The following is a 19,598-nucleotide window of genomic DNA, read 5'->3' on the forward strand; positions in this document are numbered from 1 at the left end:
ACACAGATGCACAAATCACCTTGTAAAATGGAAAAAAAAAACTCACAACTTAAGACTTAGAAATGCCAAAATAGTATGTATTAGTTAGAACTTCACCTGAGTAGTTTAAAAACACAACAAACATGCATTTCACGCTCAACAAAAATCACAAAATGCACAATTCACACATAAGAATGCCTTAAAAAAATAGCAATCAACTCTGTAAGAAACAAATACACATTTGTGAGCGTAAGTGTTTGAGGAAATGAACCGTTTTAAAGTGGAAAGACACATTTTTTTTATGTTTGAAATATAAATTTGCCCACAAATTAATCCAAAAAACTACAATAATCTGAGATTAGCAATTGAAAAAAAACATTTATTGCTTAGAAATTGAAGACCCAATAAACCAGGAGAGTAAAACCTCCTATAATAGTTCTAGCTCAAGATGACCCTCTCCACCCCAGAACTGTTACTAGAGTGAATAAAAATATTTGAAATGAACTTTGTTCGGTTTCAGAGCTTTGCTGCAGTATGTTGGTAACCGTGTAGTCACATAAAGATAAAGAACGAAGGCCTTCACAATAATAAAAAAGTAATTTTAATATTTTACATGTAAAAACAGGTTGAACAATTGAAGTTGTACATTGACAAAGTATAAAAAGTGCAAAATACACAGATTTGTTTCTCTGTTACAGTAGTAGTTATTTTATTTTGTAAATATTTTTAAATGAATTTGATGTGAAATCTGTTTCATAGATGGAGAATAAAAACTTCCACAGCAGAAGCAACACTTCCTTTTGTCAGCAGGGGGTGCTGTTTCTTCTTTTGTCACATTAAACAGTAAAAACCTGAACTTGTTAAAGTCTTTGTGCGTGAGCCATGTAGTGTGTGTGCAGCTCTGACAGCTCTGTGAACACCGCCGTGCACATCGCACAGTTGTACACAACGTCCTCTTGTGGGGAGACTAAAAGGGGCGGAGCTCTACCCTCACAACAACTGTTGGACTCGCTGAAGTCTCTCTCTGGGATTAGGGACTGGATCAGGAGGTCCAGCTGGTCCATTTCTGAGACCTCTACGGGCTGGGGTGTTGTGGGTTTTTCGAGGGAAGGCCCTGGTTCTGCTGAGGTTTCGATCTCGTCTTCCGAGTCTGAAATGAGGAGGGCTGGCTCTGAGGGCGGCGCCAGGACAACGTAGAGCCGGTCGGGGTGAGGGTACCTGAACAGGTGTTTCCGGTTGCTCACTGGCAGAGGGCGTGGTGGCTGCGATGACTCGAGGGCGCCCCTCTGAGGGTCCTCCGGGGCTCTGCGGATGACGTAGGAGGCGGGGCTTTCAGGCCTCTTACCTGCTGTGAAGTGACGCACCTGATGCGCCTGCAGGAACTCACCGCTGGAGAAAGTGGCGTCGCACTTCCTGCAGGGGTACGGGAAGGACAGCGGCTCCGGCACGCCCGCGGGCTCGGGCGCGCGGAGCCGGGCCTCATGTGCTTTCAGGTGGGCGGTCAGGTCAGCGGAGCGGGAGAACGGCAGCTGACAGCGCGTGCAGATGTGAGCCCTGACCCCTCTGTGCAGCAGCTCGTGCTTCTGCAGCTTCGCCCTACTGGAGAACGGTTTTCCACACCTGCTGCAGCGGCGCCGTTTATGGCACTCTGAGACCTGGGAGCCCAGTTGGGGCTCCTCTGCAGACGTGGTAGGAGACGCCGCAAAGGCGTGCAGTGTCTGGGCAGCGTGCTCCTGCAGGTGAAGCAGGTACGAACCCAGGAAGTGGAAATCTAGCTCGCACTGGCTGCAATGGAAAGCTCTTCCTGGTTTCTGATGGAGACGCTGTCTGCTCCAGTGACTGAAGGACCGCCCCCAGCGGGCACTCAGGAAGCGCTTGGAAATGATCCTCTGGGGGCGGAAAAACGGCTGTCCAGCCTCCTGGTTGGACTTTGGGTTTGGTGACAGACGACTGGCCTCCACCTGCTTGGCTGAGCTGGAGCTGCTGGGGGAGGGAGAAGGTAACGGAGCTCCTTCAAGTTCCCCCCGTGTCCGCTGCTCCTCTGGATGCAGGAGTTCTCCTCGAACACGTCCCGCTTCCAGCAAACGCCTGCAGGTCTCCGACTCGCCGCTGAGCTCACAGCAGGTGGGGCAGTGCTGCGGGGGCTCCTCCTCCTGGGGGGGCTGCTGCAGGCAGACATCGCAGCGTTGACACCAGCCAGTAGCGTGCGTGCGCACGTGAAGGACGAAGATGCACCAGTGGGAATGAAGCTGAGTGCAGGTGGGACATGAGAAGAGCACGGAGGTGGCAGTTTCAGCATAGGGTCCACTGTGGGGTCTTTCAGAGGGGCCTGACTGAGTATCTGGAGGACCTGACATGGTTTTTGGAGGTCCTGACTTGGTTTTTGGGAGTCTTGACTTGGTTTTTGGTGGTCCTGGCTCAGTTTTTGGGAGTCTTGACTTGGTTTTTGGTGGTCCTGGCTCAGTTTTTGGGAGTCTTGACTTGGCTTTCGGGAGTTCTGACTCTGTTTTTGGGAGTCCTAAGTCTGTTTTCGGGAGTCCTGACTTGGCTTTTGGGAGTCTTGACAGTGTTTTTCGGGGTCCTGACTCTGTTTTTCGGGGTCCTGACTCTGTTTTTCGGGGTCCTGACTTGGTTTTTGGGAGTCCTGACTTGGCTTTTGGGAGTCTTGACTTGGTTTTTTGGGGTCCTGACTCTGTTCTTGGGAGTCCTGACTCTGTTTTTGGGAGTCTTGACTTGGCTTTTGGAGGTCCGGACTCTGTTTCCGTGAGCCCTGACTCTGTTTCCGGGAGTCCTGACTTGGCTTTTGGGAGTCTTGACTTGGTTTTTTGGGGTCCTGACTTGGCTTTTGGGAGTCTTGACTTGGTTTTTTGGGGTCCTGACATGGCTTTTGGAGGTCCTGACTCTGTTTCCGGGAGCCCTGACTCAGTTTCTGGGGGGAGGCGCAGATCCAGGTCCTGAAAACTCTCGGTGGCAGCACAGACTTTTGTGTGAACCTTTCTATGGAGGCTGAGTCCTGCAGGACTCCTGAAGGTTCTCCAGCAGGTGGGGCAGCTGTGCCTCCTCCTCCTCCTCCCTCTGGTGGGGAGGTGCCCTACAAAGGCGGTGATGTCACTGTGGGAGGGGAGCTGTCCCCCCGCCTCTAGTGGTGCGGTGCAGCTCTCCGCGTTGCTCAGGTGAAGCAGCAGCTGCGTCTTGCTGCTGAAGGCTGCGGCGCAGCATGGACAGTTCAGCTGGGGGGGTCCCAATGACCTCTTCCTGCGTGGGGGGCGGGCGAGGGGCTTCCTCTCGGCGTGCATCAGTCTGTGGATTGTGAGCACGGACAGGTGGCGGAAGGAGCGACCGCACACGGAGCAGAGGTGGCTCTGCGTTTGATCAGGAAGTTCTTGGTCTTCTGGGGTGATGGTGGGGGGCGCGCCCTCCCCAGCAGCACTCAGCTGGACGGTTTTCTCCTCCATCTCACCGAGATCAACTGGAACCAAGTTACTGAAAGTCTGAGGCGGCTTCACCCTCCTCCTGGCAGTTCCACTCGTCCCCCTCCTCTTCCGGGGTTTCCTCCTGGGGGGCGCCCACTCCTCGTTTTGACATAAAGGCTCTGGTGTCACACTACCATCAAATTCTTGCTTGATGGCTTTTAATTCTAAGATCTGAGAGTTTTCATGACTCTGTAAATTCTGTCTTCGTTTTTTCACATTTTCTGGAGGATTCACATTAAAATTGGACTCGGAGGACTCCAAAGTCAGTCCAGTTTGTGGAATCTGAGAAGTTTTTTCAGCTTTGGGTCTTCTTCCTCTCTTCTTCTTTTTCACTGCTGGATCTTCGGGTAAACTCAGATTTAAAGGAGAAGAGCAGAAGCCAAGAGGAACATCTGAAGTGGCTGAACCGAGCGACACTTTCCGTCTTTTCTTTTTGAGAGTTTCCGGGACGTCTTCAGGTGGAGAAGAAGTTTCTGGAAGGTTTAAATTAATATTTGGAGCAGACTTTTCCTGTTTCCTCCTCCTCTTCTTCATCTTGGATGCTGGATGTTCACAGTTTTCTGTTTTGGACTTTACATCTTCATGTTCCTCCTGAGTTTTCTCCACAGCTGCCATGTTGGAGATATCCTCTGAGAGTTTCTCAGGAAGTTCGATTTTTATCTTCTTCTTCCTTCCCCTTCGCTTCGGTTCTCCCTGAACCGCTGCTGTAGGCTGCCCCTCCTCTGCAATATCAGCAGCAGCAGCCATCTTGTTGGTCGACAGTTCTGAACTCTGCAGCTCATTCACTTCCTTTCTCTTCCTTCCTCTCCTTTTCTTGATCGTCTGGATCTGCTGCTCCTCCTCCTCCTGCTTCACGGTGAAAGATCCGAACCAAACTCCATCGCTTTGCTTCTTCTCAGGAGAACTTTCCAGGACGCTGAGCTCCAGCGCTGCCGTGCGTTTGCGCTTCTTTGCCTTTCCCGTTCTGGCGGCGTGGATCTGCTCTGGCCCTCCAGCAGGTGAAGGGTCCTTCAGGAGACCTTTAGGGGGAGGAACTGATTCATTCACTACACGTCTTCGCAGTTTTTGACGACCTTGCAGGACAGCGCCTCCTGGTGGGAGCTCCTGGGAGGTTAAAGTTTCAGGCTCTGGTTTGGTCTGAGCAGCCTTTGTCTTGTTCCTCCTCTTCCTCTTCTTTCCCACAGCTCCATCCAGCTGCTTCCCGTCTCTCACCTCAGGAGCCGTCAGGATGGTTCCTGCATGACCTCCCACACCTTCATCCTGCTCAGCTGATGCTACCTCCTCTTCAGTCTGTGGACAGAATGCTGACTGAGCCTCGTCTGGAGGCTTTTGTTCAGCTTTTTTGTTCTTACTGGTTCTGGAAGCTTTCTTCATCCTCTTCCTCGGTCTGTGAGCTTCCAGGACTCTAAATATTCTTGGATTCTGCTCTTCCTCGTTCTGAGTTATTACTGCATCTTCTCTGTTGGAACTGGACGAACACTTTTGCTGGTCTGATGTAGAAGTAGTCCTGGAAGCTCCGTGGGCCTCTTGGGAAAAATTCAAGTCCTCTTGTTCAGTTGAAGCAGCCGTTGTTTCTGCCGAACCATCTTCACCTGTAGCTACAGGAGCGTCTTGTTCCGGGTCGGGAGGACCCGCCTCTCCGTCCAACCCTTTGGCGATAACCAGCAGTTTGGCCATCTTCATGAGCGTTTTCTTCTTGAAGCGTCGGCCCGGCCTGTGCTTCTGCTGCTGCAGCAACTCGTTGAGAACCAACTGAAAGGCCTTCTGCTTGTTCTTCTCTGAGGTTCCGGTGTCGTCTTCTGTGGGGGTCTGCTCCTGAGGAGGGTGGGGGGCTTCTTCGTGGTGATGATCCGGAAGTTCAGGAGCTTCTCCAGGACCGTCACAGTCTCTCTGCAAACTGGCAGCAGCTTGATCTCCAACAGAAGTCTTGTCTTCCAGGACGGCGTCTCCGCTCAGACGTGAAGCAGCAGACGTCTGCAGCTCGACTTCAGTCTGCAAACGGAAACGAGGCGGTTAAAGATGACAGAAAAGATGAGGAAAAAACAGACAGAAAATGGAATAAAATAATCCATGTTGGATCAGTGAAGTGCACTTATGTTTGACTCTGGTGTATTTTAGATAAAGTACTCTTAATCTGAAAGAACAGAGCCAGATGTATAGCGCCTGTTGTTCTTTCCAAATCATGATTTCCAGCCGCCATCTTGTCTGCAATCAGGTCCCTCTTTTTTATACACCCCCAGGCTGGTGAAGCTTGATATGGGCTTGAGCTGACTGACAATTCCAGCTACCATCACCCAGTGGATGCCCAGCTGTCGCCCGACTTTTTAATGGCATGATCCCTGTCCGACACTGGACTACCACTTGGTGACCTCTGACTGTTGTAAACTTTTAGAGAAAAATCGTCCAATCTCTGTTTAAAAAAAAAACAAAACTTTTTCTTAAAACCTCTGCATGTAAAAATGTGACTCCTGCCTCCTGATTGCACCATGCAGCCACCTGCTGAATTTGCTGAGAAAGTTGCATTTAGGTCGCCGTACTGCAGCATTTTGGGACGTATGAGTGTAGCCATTGCAAAATACACTCTAAATTCTACCTAAAGTACGTTTAACTTGTTAAACCCTTTAACACAATAGCTTTAGCTCCAGTATCGACATTCTTTCGACTATCTTAACTCTTCGACCGTTTGAGTTTAATGTAATTCCAGTGAATTCTGAAGCAACCACGTGCTAATACGTAGCTGATTCTGTTGCAGAGGAAAGAGTCTCTGTGCTGCTAGTATTGTGTTGCATAGCAGTGCAAAGCCGATATGAAAAGATGTTTTTTTTTCTGCGTCAGAATCAGCTGGTTCACAATAAACGGTCAAAGAGACACGGTAGGTCAAAGAGCGTTTTATTACGCTATTGGCAGCATCTCTGTTAAAGGGTTAGCTCATTTTCACACTGGTTCTTGACGTTAAACTTTAAACTTTCTTTAAATTACAGAACATTTCTGATTTTTTTAAAACATTAATTCATTTTTTTAAGTTCACAGTCATGTTGTTTGAAGCAACCGAGCGATTCCCTGATGATCGCTCACCTCCTCCTCTTCCATTTTCAGAGCAGATTTGGAGACGACCTGCAGATCCGGAACCGAGTCGCTGCCACCTCCAGGTTCTAATTCCCCGTCTTTGTCGACTGAACTTGAATCGACCCCAGCGTTCTGGTCATGAGTCTCCATGATGTAACCAGGTAACAGGTGTCCTCCTGAAAAATTAGACAAATTACATCAATAATGCAAATTTTGAGGAAATATATTCTGAGTTTGATGTAATTGTGTTCATGTTGCTTCAGAATAACAAAAAACCAACATGAAAACAATAGTTGGTAAACAGCCTCCAGCACAATCTTCTATTTCCTGAAAGATCGATGGTCCAAGTGAAGCCCCCCCCCCCTTCATATATGTTCATAGTCTGAGCCAACAGTTATACAGTTATCCCAAACACTGGAAACCTGGTTTCTGTAATCTGAGTTTTAACATTAAGTCTCTTGAAAAACAGAGAATAACCAGCCAGACAAATTCATTTCTGTAGTTGTAGCAAACCCTCCTCCAGGAGAATATCTTCACCTGTAGCTACAGGAGCGTCTTGTTCCGGGTCGGGAGGACCCGCCTCTCCGTCCAACCCTTTGGCGATAACCAGCAGTTTGGCCATCTTCATGAGCGTTTTCTTCTTGAAGCGTCGGCCCGGTCTGTGCTTCTGCTGCTGCAGCAACTCGTTGAGAACCAACTGAAAGGCCTTCTGCTTGTTTTTCTCTGAGGTTCCGGTGTCGTCTTCTGTGGGGGTCTGCTCCTGAGGAGGGTGGGGGGCTTCTTCGTGGTGGTGATCTGGAAGTTCAGGAGCTTCTCCAGGACCGTCACAGTCTCTCTGCAAACGGGCAGCAGCTTGATCTCCAACAGAAGTCTTGTCTTCCAGGACGTGGTCTCTGCTCAGACGTGAAGCAGGAGACGTCTGCAGCTCGACTTCAGTCTGCAAACGGAAACGAGGCGGTTAAAGATGACAGAAAAGATGAGAAAAAACGCTTTTTCTTTTGTTCCAACTTTAGATTTTAATAGAATCCATGTTGACCCAGGTGCATTTTGGATAAAAGCATCTGTCTAAAACTCTTAATCTGAAAGGACAGAGACAAATACTAACCAATGCCTCATGAAGGTCGCTCACTTCCTCTTCTTCCATCTTCAGAGGAGATCTGGATGCGACCTGCAGATCGAATTTTCGCCGCTCAGCTGGGTCGAACACGGCGCTCTGGTCGTGAGTCTCCATGATATCATCAGGTAACAGGTTTCCTCCTGATACGAGAAAAATGAGACAAAATACATAAAAAGCTCAGCTTGATGTGAAGAGATTCTTTGACGTATTTTACTTTTTTTGATTACTTTTATTCAGATGGTTAACCGCATAAAAAGAGAAACAACCATAAAACAAGAAATTAAGAGTTGATGAGCAGTAGGTATTTGTTTGTACTAAAAATAAACTAAATCTGTAATGACTAGTGAAGTAGGAATCATCTCCTCTAAAAGGTCAAAAATAATAATGACTAAGCAAAACAAGATGTAGAACGTTAGGGGGGATAATAGGCCTTCATCCTGACCAGTAAATAATTAGCATGTTAACATGTTCTTGTAGCATTTTTCTAATGATGGAGGACATATATAAAGAAAATTAAGATTAAAATTTGAATCAGGAGCAGAAGAAAACATTTTAGCTCCAATAATGCTCGCCATTTTTGTTGAACCTCTGTTAGGTTGGGGTTGTAAACTAGAGGGTGTTATGGCGAGCAAATAAGATCAATAATCGCTATAGGAAAAGAAGTGCAAAAAAAACAGCCATAAAAACGCACACGTTTTAAAAGTAGCCCGTAAATTACACAGTCTCGTGTTGTCCCAGGACGGGTGCAATAAGTGGCGTCTCATCGTGTTCATATGCACGTCCAAAACGCCGTTCTAGCGTCAAAACCGCATCCAAAGTGCTGTTTTGCTGTGTCACATACTGGCGTCGCTTTTTACCTAAATATTGGAACAACACAGGATGACATAATTTACGTGCTATCTTTAAATATGCATAAAAAGCTGCATTTCTTTTTTTTTTTAAATGGCCAATACGCATTTTTTCTTGGTGATTATTGATCCTTTTTGCTTGTCATAGATTCGGGGAGTGTGGGCAGGCTTACCTTATACCAATAGTTCCGTCCACACTTCATATGCAAATTTGTGAACAACTGCCACCAAGGAAAAACTATGTTATAGAAAACGAGTTTTTTTAATTAAAATTTTGGCTAAAAACAGGAAAATCCTAATTAAAAGCTTATTGGGAAAGATTGGGGTGCTTTTTAAAAACCTTCTGGAGATCCTTTGGTTTCATAAGTTTATACATTTTCCTTCTGGACGAGGTTGATCTGGACTTCCACTGACCCGGTTCCCAATTAAACCCAAACCGTTCTGGACTGTCCCCCAGAGGACTGTCCAGATCTACCACGAAGGCAAACGGAACACGGACCCAGCAGGGGCCCTCCATGTCAAAGGACCAACAGGACGTTCACTAAAGCATGTTCAGAATGTTGTGAAATACTCATGAATTACTACGCGGTTTTTCTTAGTTTCTAGCCATTTTGTCAGTTAGTCTTATGTTTCAAATGTTATTGTCTTCAGAAATCGTTTCCAAAAACAGAAATTTAAATAGCAGATGTGTTTGGAGGGGTCTCTGGACTGCAGCTCCCAGGAGCCCCCGAGGTTCTCCATCCTGAGAGGAAAAGTTCAACCGATGCAGCCGCGTGCAAGGAGCCGCGCGCTCCCTTTCTGATACTCACGTAAACAAACTGCCTCTGCTGCACGGCTGTGACGTCAGAGTCTGGCGCAGCGCGGATGGGTTCGCCTCGGTACAACCAGAGGAGCCGAACCGGGCCGGCAGCGCGCGCCTCGGTCCCCGCGCGCCCAGCGGGTCCACTGTGCCGGACCGTGTGCGTGAGTGACTGTACGTCATCACGTACCCCAGCAGGGGGAGCTTGAGTTGCCAGATCTTTGATGGATTTTCGGGATGCGGGCACACATCAGTGCTGAGACCAATAAACGCGCATGCGTAAACTTCTTTTTCTCTTTTTTGTAGCATACTTTGGGTGGATTAAAGCCAAGGAAAATACTTCAAACATTATTTAAACAATTCTGGCCACTGAAGGATAAAAAAAAGACAATTTACAATCTCCAGGTAAGTTTCAGCAATCCCATATATTAGATATGAAACTAATGCAGGACTTTTTTTTTGTTTGTTTGTTTGTTTTTTTGCAAAAACTGTAAAACTGAGTATCCTATCAACGAGTGCAACATTTGATTCAGGAAAGTACAATAATTCAATACATCAATTTAGTAAACCCAATTACATGTAAATTGTATTCGTGTGGCTATACATCCTCAGATCATCGAACCTGGCAACCAAAACTCAAGCTCCCCCCCCCAACTGACCATTATCCTCAAACAGAAGATAAATCTGGAAAAGTTTTTATTATTATTTATTTTTTTTATTTTAATTTTATTTTTAAACAAGCTTTCTGTTAACATGACGCATAAAAATTTTGTTCTTTTTGTGCTGGGGGTTGAAATATTGTACCTGGAGGAAAAACATTCAGGAAATTTTCCAGAAGGCATATCAATGGTGTAATGGTGACCCCTGCTGGTGACTTTAGTAACAACAGCTGCTGCTGCTACACTGTTGATCGTTTGAAATCTGTGCGGTTTTTATCCCAAATGTTCCTCAATGATTTTCATCCTGTACTAAAAGATTAAAGTAAACCACAAAATGAGTTTTGAAATGAGCACTTAAATCTCTGTATTGAAAAATCCTACTTAGAACATTTCATAAGTTGCTGAGTGGTAGAGTTCAGCCACTTTTTCATTAAAAGAACAATAATGATAACTTTTAAGTTTTTTTTGTCAGTATAATCATATGTTTTTCTACTTTTGCCCAAATAAAAACAAAATGAGAATTTTTAAAATGGCACCATCTCTGTTTGGTTCAACCCTGTAACAGGTTATCTATCCTCCCCTTTTGATACAAATGGTTTAGTCCAAATTCTAAGGCACATAGGAACCGATATCACTTAATATTTCCCCCATTTCACTGGAAAGAGAGATGTTTTTGTTTTACTATTTTCTTAACCTAATTCAACATTGACATTTACAATTTCATCTTAGCTTTAAGCTTTGTATTTATATTTACTTAACATTTAGAATGACATTTACACTTTACATTTAGATTCATATTTAACATTTATTATATAATTTACTTTTATGTGTATATTTAATGTTAAGATTTAGCATTCAGGCTTACATTTAGATAACTTTTACATTTCACATTTATATTTAACATTTACATTTATTTCTACATAACTTTACAATTGACATTTAGATTTTATGTTATTTAAATCAAAATGTGATAGAAATAGAGAAAGTGTGACGTAATTTTCACAAGGTGAATTTTTACACTTAGCATCCCATAAAAAGTTGATTTGTGGCTACTTGAAGCTAAAACCTTCAACCCTGTAACAAAAAACACTGTTACAAGGCTGAAGATGGACTAAAAATCAGAATAATTTAAAATCAAGTTATCTATTTTTAAAATGTATTTACAAGGGACAGGTGATTACAGAGGAACTGGAAGAAATTCTTGTTTTCTGAGTTTTTAAAATATTCCCTTGTCAAATGTTCAAAAACACAAGTGTATTTTTTAGAGAATTCAAAGTGCACTAAAATTAGAGAACGTGTCAGAAATAGTTCACTTAGATTTTGACCAAATCCATTTATTTCTGCAGCTTTTATAATTTTTTTTTGTATTAAAGTAAATATAAACATTTTGTTTGTTTTCTTATCTTCTGCTGTATCGCCTTATCCACAGTTTGAACACCAGGTGGCAGTGTTGCACCATTCAGCAGAAGGGAACGAAACAACCAGAGTTCTGCATGAAATACAATTCCTTGCGCTTTGATGACTTGATGACGAATGGTTTTGTAATGGATTTGTATCCATTGGGTTCATGTTAATTAACAGTTTTTTTAATGGTGGTTATTTATTGATTAATGTCTGCAAATGAGGATTTTCTGGTTACTGAAGTCTGTAAGCTTCCCTCCAGATGTGAGTCTTTGGTTTGAAGTTGTGCAATTGCAGGATCCTGTCTGGCAAACCCAGAGACTGAAATAATTTCAGAGCGATGAGAGTAGGTTTGCTTTACTGAAGGTTGGTGAGTGGAGCAGCTTCTGGTTGCGTCTGTGGTTGAAGCTGCTGGCGTGATGTCAGATGAAGTCATGTGCTGTGAGAGTAACCTGCAGATTATACATTTCTCAGTTATTTCAGAGTAAAAGATGCTTCTAATATTTTTTCGCTACTTTTGTGTCCCTTCTCGAGCTTAGCAGAATCAGTTTTAACAACCAGCAGTCTTTGGACTGCACAGTCATGGTGTCTGCAAGAATCCCTCCCTTCTGTTTCTGTCTGCAGCGTTTTGAGAGACCACACTGAGGCTACAAATACTTTCAGGAAATGTTTGTGGTGAGCAGAGGAAGTGGCAGGCTGTGCACGACTTCTTTGCAGATGTGCGCCTTGTGAGTGCTGCTCTCTGCTGCGGGAACCACACATTTCCACGCTGACCTCTGAGTGCAGGTGAGCGCGACAAATCTACCTGCAGTGCCTCCTGCAGGTATTGAGAGGATATTTGGCAGCACCATAAGTTCTCTGGTCTGGAGCATGAAACGGAATGACGACAGGAGAGAACCAACTGGACTTTGGGGTCAAACTCATTGTGATTACGCCCTGAGAAACCTTCAATAACAGACAAAATCTAAATAAGTTCAATTACACTGAAATATGAGTTTTTGTTTTCCACCTTCGTTGAATCCTCACCACCTCCTCAAAAATGCAAGTCAGTAATTTGTCATTTTTCATGCAGTGATGAATCACGTCGAACGCTTTAATGACCTTAGGGAACTCTCCGGTGTTCTCTCAGGCTGCAGGATTTATGCTCACATGACGGCTTCACTGCACCCCAAGCACAGAAAACCTGCTGTAGATGACACGCTTTTTTTGGAGAGGATCTTTTCTCACGCTGCAGAGGACATCTGCTCTGCCTCCATCTATCTCCGGGTGAAGGCCGACTCCATCCAGCGCTGGATTCACAGAGAAGCTCCAAGTGAGGTTTTTACAGCCTGAGCTGAGAGTTTCAAACTGTTCAGGTGGATATTTTGTCAAACTTCAGATAATGTTGGTCTTGTTGGACTTGCAGTTCCTGATTTGATGTAACTCTTTATTTGGAGTGGTCTTTTTTTTTTCTTTTCTTTTTTTAAATGTACTTTATTGAACAGTATGGTATGGTCTGACTTGGGAGTGTGCAAAAGGAAATGACATCATCCAACAGGAATAATTAGGGTCTAGTGAAAATTGGTGTTAGCTTAAATTCCAGCAAGAGTGGTAGGAATGTTTACATGTATTAATGGGAATTCTAGCAATGGTAACAGGAATGCTAACGATACAAACAGTGATAGTGAGAATTCTAAAAATGGTGGTAGGAATACTAACAATGCTAACTGTGTTAGTGGGAATTCAAGCAATAGTAGCAGAAATGCTAACTTGGCTAATAGTGTCAGCATGAATGCCAACAAAGTTAATAGTGGTAAGAGGAATGCTAACCGTGCAGATACGTTTACAGAAAAACTGAAATTGAGAAACAGGGGAAAGAAAAATACTGCGGACATGAGTGTATTGGTTTTTGACCTTTTGGCGAATGCTAACTGTGCTAAAAGTGGTAGCAGGAATGCTAAAAAATGCTAACAGTGTTAGTGGGAATCTAGTAATGGTAGCAGGAATGCTAACGATGCTAACAGTGATAGTGGGAATTCTAGGAAGAGTAGCAGGAAAGATAATTATGCTAACGGCGTTAGCAGGGTTGCTAATAAAGTTAATAGTGTTAACAGGAATGCTAACTGTGCTGACAAGTTTACAGAAAAAAGAAATTGAGCGAGAAACAGAAGAAAAATACCAAAAAGAGATGGATGGGTGTTACTCACTACATAAAGCACGATTATAGAGCGCTCGCCACTTTGTAGTGCTGTTCGAATCTTCAATTCCAAAATTGAGTGCCCTAGAAATTTCCCAGAAGTCTTTGTGAAAAACCAGGAGGCATCGATGCTCATTACAATAGCTAATGTAGACCACAATTGTATCGCATTTGAACAATTTTTGCAAAAAAATTGTTTAAATGTGAATAATAAAAAAAAAACTATCCACATTTCCATCATCAGAACACAGTGGATTCATAAATAGACATTGTAAAATGTTTATTTTTAGATTTTCCCTTCATTAAATTGGTGACATATCTGCCATTAAAAAAAAAGAATGTAGCTATTGTGTCCGAATTGCTTTTAAAATCCAGGGCACTATATAGTTTTATAAATAGGGTGGGAATTCTGACATACCCATAGTCTTTGACCGTTTGGCAAATGCTAACAATGCTAAAAGCGGTGGCAGGAATACCAACACAGTATAAGCTGGAAAAAAAAACTAAATTTGAGAAAGAAATGAGAGGAAGAACACTGAAAGACATATGTCTTTTACTTTTTGGCAAGCGCCACAAACACGACATGACTTACAGACAAATTTACGGTCACACCTCGCACTACGACACACCAGCCTCACTCTACAATGAACCACAGCTCATAAGGTGCTTTGCAAATACAGGAATGTCATGAAAAAATGTCCGAAGAATCCTGCAGCAACACAAGTTCAGAGTATAAAACCATCTACACAAAAATAGAGCGGGTATTTACAGAAGAGACTATGTACAGGAAAAGAGCAAATATATAACCCAGCAGATGGCTGTACAGGAAATGAGATGATGGGTGGTTACGGCTTGGCCATGTGCAGCAGCTGCTCCTTGAACTGCTGTGCGTGGTGGGACAGGTCGGTGACACGGTCCACCATGTCCTGGACGGCGGCGGTGTTGGGGTAGTTCAGTGCGGCCGTTTTGGTTGCTCCCACCACTGTTTTCAGCAGGTCACACAGCACGTTACTGGCGTTCATCACCCTGTTGGCCACCTCCGGGGACGAGGCTTGCCGGGACAGGGTGTCCCCGATGAACACCAGCTTATGGGCGCTGAGGATGACAAACTTGCTGTGCGCAACAAAAATGCGAGGGGGCTGGCCGGCGCCGACGCAGCCAAAGAAAGCGTCCACGGCGCTGAGGAGCGTGACAAAGTGCTGCTTGCACTGCTCGGCGTAGAAGGCGAGCAGTTGGCGGTCCCGAGTACAGACGAGGGGGGAGGAGGAATCAGAGGGCGAGGCGGATATCCACTGAGGCACATCGTTCTCCACCGGTTTAATCACCTCCTGCTCCAGCTTCTTGAACTGATTGATCTGAGGAGAAGCAAAGATTTCAGTCAAGATTAGGGAGAATGAGCTTTATCTCCGCCTCGGCATGAACATTCGGGAAGCTGCGACTTCCTCACCTGCTCCTGACCCAGCTGGACTTGACTCTGCTTGATGATGTTCTCCTTTTCCAGAAGCTCCTTCTGCTGGCGTTCAAAGTCTTCTTTCCCCTGCAGGCAAACAAAGTTTATTGAAGCAGAAGCTGAAAAGGTCAGATGTTCAGTAAAGATCTCACGTTTCAGCAAAAGACACCGAGCAACCCTTTGTACCTGCAGGTGAACGTAGTCGTAGTCTTCCATCCAGCTCTTTACGCACTTCTCGCTGTTGTTCAGGTTGTCTTTGTCCTGCGGGTGCACGGGGAAGGGCTTGGTCCTGCCGCCATAGTTGTCGTTGTCTGCAGAGGGGGAGGTCAACTGATGTGTGGGGTTTTCCTCGGGCGTAGCCCGCCGGAACAGCAGCTCCGTGTTGCTGCTGATGGAAGCAGCGAGCTGCTTGGCGTCATCAGGAACGCTGCGGGACACCATGACGAAGCGCTCCAGGTCGTCGCTCTTGTTCGGGTGCTTTCCGGACGCTGTCAGCGCGTTCAGAGACCACCCGCACCCCTCCAGGGTTTGGTTGATCTGCTGCAGGATCTGCTGCGAGTCCTCAAGGCGCCCCAGTTGCCGCCGCAGCTTACCGTGGAGGCTGGAGTCGGACAGAGAGGTGGCGTTCACCGCGGCACCCCTACCAAACGCAATGAAGTCCCTCAGAGCGGCCCGGACCCTATCCAGCACAGTGCGGAGGTCGTTGGCGTGCTGCTCCATAAAAGGAAACGTCCTCCAGTGGGGGGAGGCTGCCATTGATTGCAGCGCCCCGACGGAGAGCTCCACCCCTTGCTGTAGGCGGTACAGCCGCTGCACGGCGGCGTCCGCGTCAAGCGCCAGGCGGCCTTCGGCGCCCGAGGCCGTAGAGGACGAGGAGGTGGACATGCTGCTGCGTGAGCTGCCCGTGCTGGAGAACGACAGCCGGTTCACACCGTCCGTCACGTCCGCCACCGTGCGTGCCTCCTGCGCGGGGACGTCGTAGATGCCGTTTCTGTCAGCAGCAGCGTCTCTGTGCTGGGGGGGCTGCATACCCCGGGGGAAGTCATAAACGTCCCGCTGCGAGCCCGCCCCTGAATGAAGGGCAGACGGGGGCACGTCGTAAATTCCTTCATTGCCATTGGAGTTCAGGTGAGGGGGCGCAGACTCGTAGCTGAGGGGGAAATCATAATGCGACTGGGGGCTGGTAGCGGACTTGGTGAGGGACGGGGGCGGGACGTCATAGATGCCTTCTTGTTTGTGCTTCAGGGACTGCGGGAAGTCGTAGTTGCCCTCCTGGAGGCCAGCGTTGGTCCTGCAGGGTGGAACGGAGTACACCTGTAGGGAAGGAGTCCCGTTAGTGCTCTGCATCAAATACGACAAAAAACAGTGGTGGGAGGGGGCGGAACACGCTCTGGTTTCATGACAATCAAACAAACTCATGGTTCTGAACCCTGAGAGGTTTTGGACCAACACTGGGACCTCTACAGGTTTTTGGAGCTTAGAAGTGATTTTTGGTTTGACTTAAAGTTTTTATAGAGAAAGACATGGAGCGGTGTCAAACGTCTTCCTTCAAGGCCGTATTACACTGCCTCGATGTACAATTTGTGCATCGTCTGCCAGTGTCATTTTGGTTTTTCGTGATACATGCATGATGTACGAATATATATATAAGTATATGTGATAGAAGTGTTCATCGATGTGCACAGATGTCTATTGAGGGTCTCCGTCGATTCAAAATCAGTTTTAAGATGTTCAAAAATTTTGATCGGTTGAGAAATATGCGGTTTATGCGTATTTTGTCAAGTTTAAATCCAATGTTATGTAAATATTATGCATTTGTGCATGACTTTTGCAAATTTGTGGCTTTCCGCGACCATTCCATTAGTTTTTAACACACTTTTTACAAGTGTGACGGTGTATAAATAAGCCCTCCAGCTGTCTCCCGCTCCCCTTGTCTGGCTCTTTTACTGTTAAAGGGGTCGGATCTCTTGTGGGGCGCCGGGTACAGCAGGCGTGGATGCGTCTCTGGATGTGCGCCGGGCCCTTGTCGTAGATCTCCCCACCTGCACCTCCCGCCAGGGGTCCCCCTTCTTGGCCGCCTGCCTCGGCTAGCGCCTAGTAGTTGACTTGGAACGTGCAGACCAGGAGATTGTGACTGTTTAACTAAAACAAAGGATCGAGAGGGCCCACGGTGGGTGTTGACGCAATGGGGTTTATGTGTTTTTCGCGTAGTTTATTCATTTTTATACTTCTTCCATGGTTTTAACGTGGTTTATTCGTGATACATCTGTGAAAATTTCACGTAAAAGACTACAACGTTTCTAATTTCTTCCACGTATATTCACGTATGACCAATTTTCATACATGGAATATGTGCAAAGAGAACATAGCGGCAGAGTGACTCGGCCTTAAGGCTGATCCAGGTGTGGATGGAAGCTCTCCTCACCCCCAGAGCAGAAGGAGGGACGTCGTAGATGCCTTGTGCTTTGGAGTCCAGTTGTGGTGGGGGGACGTCGTACACACCCTGGTTTCTGGCTCCACTGTACTGCGCGGGGTACACCTGCCCAGGTGGAACGTCGTACACCTGAAAAGAAGATCTTATTCAGCATGTTTTTTTCCCCCTGACCTGGACTACAGCAGACATGAAGCAACACAAAACCACAACACTAAACCCAAAAACTGCACACACTCCACATCGTATCACTGTCAGTCCTCTAAACTAGGAGGTCCGAACATCTGCAGGAGAATTTATCTCAAATAAAAACTGAGGTCTGGCTGGAGATTGGAGCAGCAGAACCAACCCCAAAGTGAACCCTGAGGAACACCTTTATCAGGTGCTGGATGAGCCTCCAGGCAAACAGGAGAACCTGCTAAGATCTTCCATAGTATAGGTTGTAAGGAAAACATATGCTTAGTCTGTGAATGTGAGGGAAACAGCAGTTTCCACTGAATCGTCCCATCAGTGGTTTGGTGGATGATGATGCTTCTTAGCAGGACATGAATCAGCAGATTCCTGTGATGACTTTACATTTCCCTCAGTATTCAAGCTGTGGTTTGTTTCCAGATGAGAGCCCTTTCTGAGGAAACTAGGTCAACATTCAGCTCCACACTCTGTGACACACAAACTGTGCAAAACCATGAAGATCATCTTCAATGTGACTTCAGAAGAACCACAAGGTCAACAAAGGAAGCTGGCAACAGACGATCCTAAATTCCCCTTAAAGCTTCCACAGGGCTGGATTGTGTTGAGAGGTTAGAGGTAGAAAACAGGCGTAGCACAACAAGAGACACCTACCCCCTGGGACCTGATGGGGGGCACGTCATAGACGTCCTGCTGGTTGTGCTGCCCAGGACTGTAGACGTAGGATTGTCCCACTCTGGTCGGGGTCACCACCTTTAAGAAAACAGAGACAAAGGTGAGGGCTTCTGGGTGAGACAACTTTAGCATCTTCTATGGAGACAAACCAGATAAACCAAAAGAAAGTATCCAACTTAAACCTCAAATAGCTTCTTTTGAAAAGAAGTCAACGGGAAACCATAAAACAGAAAAAGGAAGCTGGAGTTTAGACAAAACGTTTTTATCGGTAAATCAATTTCATCCATTCAAATCAATCCCTTCCAGACATGGTTTCTGCCAAGTGGCAGTAGTTCATTAGTGTTGTGGGTGGGACCGTACCCACTTCCCATCACCCATGTGTCCACATGCTCTCCTACTAGCTCTTACCATGTTAGCAGTCAAACAAAAATGCTGAGCAATATCAAAGCTATCCAGCTGGACAAGGAATTGGACGAGGACAACAAAGATATTCGTGGATCTATTTGTCTGCAAGTGGATGGATCAGAATGGAGCATATTTTTTTTATAAAACAAATACGATCTTTTTCAAACTGCATTTTTTTGTCAGCACCTAATATACTCCACGAAATACTCAGAAATGCTCATTTAAGCTACATTTTCTTTATATATGTCTTTAATCATCAGAAAAATGAACATAAAAACATGGTTAAAAGCAACATTTTCATTGGAGTGGTTAAATAAAATGGTTTAGTTAAAATACATTGCAGACACGATGAATCCTTGTTTTTTTTTTTTTAAAGAAAAGAAAATGCGAGCTTCCATTTCACTGTGCTTGGATGCGGTTTGAGGTTTCGAACCCTCGGTTCACTGCAGAACAGCAGACGCTTTCATGCTTTAGGATCTAGGACAACTTCGAGACATTTCACAGCGTCTGGAGAAAGTAGGAGGAAACAAATGCTTACTTTCTCCTTTCAGTTTTTATCCCAGCTCTCCTTTTCACACCCCACCACCCCCCTGACCAGCACGTCTGATAACTCCGCAGAGGAGCAGCAGAGCTCCTCGCTGCGTCAGACCGTGGAGAGGAATGCCGGGAATGCTCTTCCCGAGCCCAGACCTGGAGCCGGGTTCAACGGCAAGCCTAGAAAATGGGAACCATACGTTCAACTTCCTGGCACGGGCAGTAGGAAGGGGGGGGGTGTTGGCCTTCTATCGACTTGCGATTCCACGTCCTGACACCACCCCTGCTGCTCCAGAGGCAGATGAATGAAAAAACATTTGAGTCTCCTTGTATGGAAAGGAATGCTCTTCATTCATGTGGAGCTAACAGCAATCCACGTGTTCCTCATTTGGAGGG

At 45.8% G+C, this 19,598-nt stretch overlaps 2 protein-coding genes across 5 annotated transcripts in view; both read right to left on the reverse strand.

Moving 5' to 3' along the window:
* Positions 1-557: 557 nt before the first annotated feature.
* LOC112160702 (serine/arginine repetitive matrix protein 2) lies at positions 558-9,440 on the reverse strand. 4 transcript variants are annotated; one of them, XM_024295455.2, is made up of 5 exons: positions 9,293-9,440; positions 7,624-7,775; positions 7,056-7,455; positions 6,531-6,694; positions 558-5,444 (listed from the first exon to the last, which is right to left on the reverse strand). In XM_024295455.2, exons 2-5 carry the CDS (start codon positions 7,747-7,749, stop codon positions 840-842), a joined length of 5,295 nt encoding a protein of 1,764 aa, XP_024151223.1. In that variant the 5' UTR covers positions 7,750-7,775; positions 9,293-9,440; the 3' UTR covers positions 558-839. The 4 variants fall into 4 exon arrangements, with proteins under 4 accessions (XP_024151223.1, XP_024151213.1, XP_024151229.1 ...); XM_024295445.2 differs by having other exon boundaries at positions 6,528-6,694; XM_024295461.2 differs by lacking the exon at positions 6,531-6,694 and having other exon boundaries at positions 558-5,044.
* Positions 9,441-14,049: 4,609 nt separating this feature from the next.
* Positions 14,050-19,598, reverse strand: part of nedd9 (neural precursor cell expressed, developmentally down-regulated 9) — an 18,675-nt gene continuing 13,126 nt past the window's right edge. The window contains exons 3-7 of the mRNA XM_024295694.2: positions 18,243-18,341; positions 17,394-17,531; positions 15,155-16,282; positions 14,966-15,055; positions 14,050-14,873 (exon numbers count right to left, since the gene is read on the reverse strand). Of these exons, the coding sequence (XP_024151462.1) occupies positions 14,364-14,873; positions 14,966-15,055; positions 15,155-16,282; positions 17,394-17,531; positions 18,243-18,341 (1,965 nt within the window). The 3' untranslated portion in view covers positions 14,050-14,363. The remainder of the gene's footprint in view (positions 14,874-14,965; positions 15,056-15,154; positions 16,283-17,393; positions 17,532-18,242; positions 18,342-19,598) is intronic.

This window comes from Oryzias melastigma, linkage group LG11, assembly GCF_002922805.2.
Source record: "Oryzias melastigma strain HK-1 linkage group LG11, ASM292280v2, whole genome shotgun sequence".
NCBI lineage: Eukaryota > Metazoa > Chordata > Actinopteri > Beloniformes > Adrianichthyidae > Oryzias > Oryzias melastigma.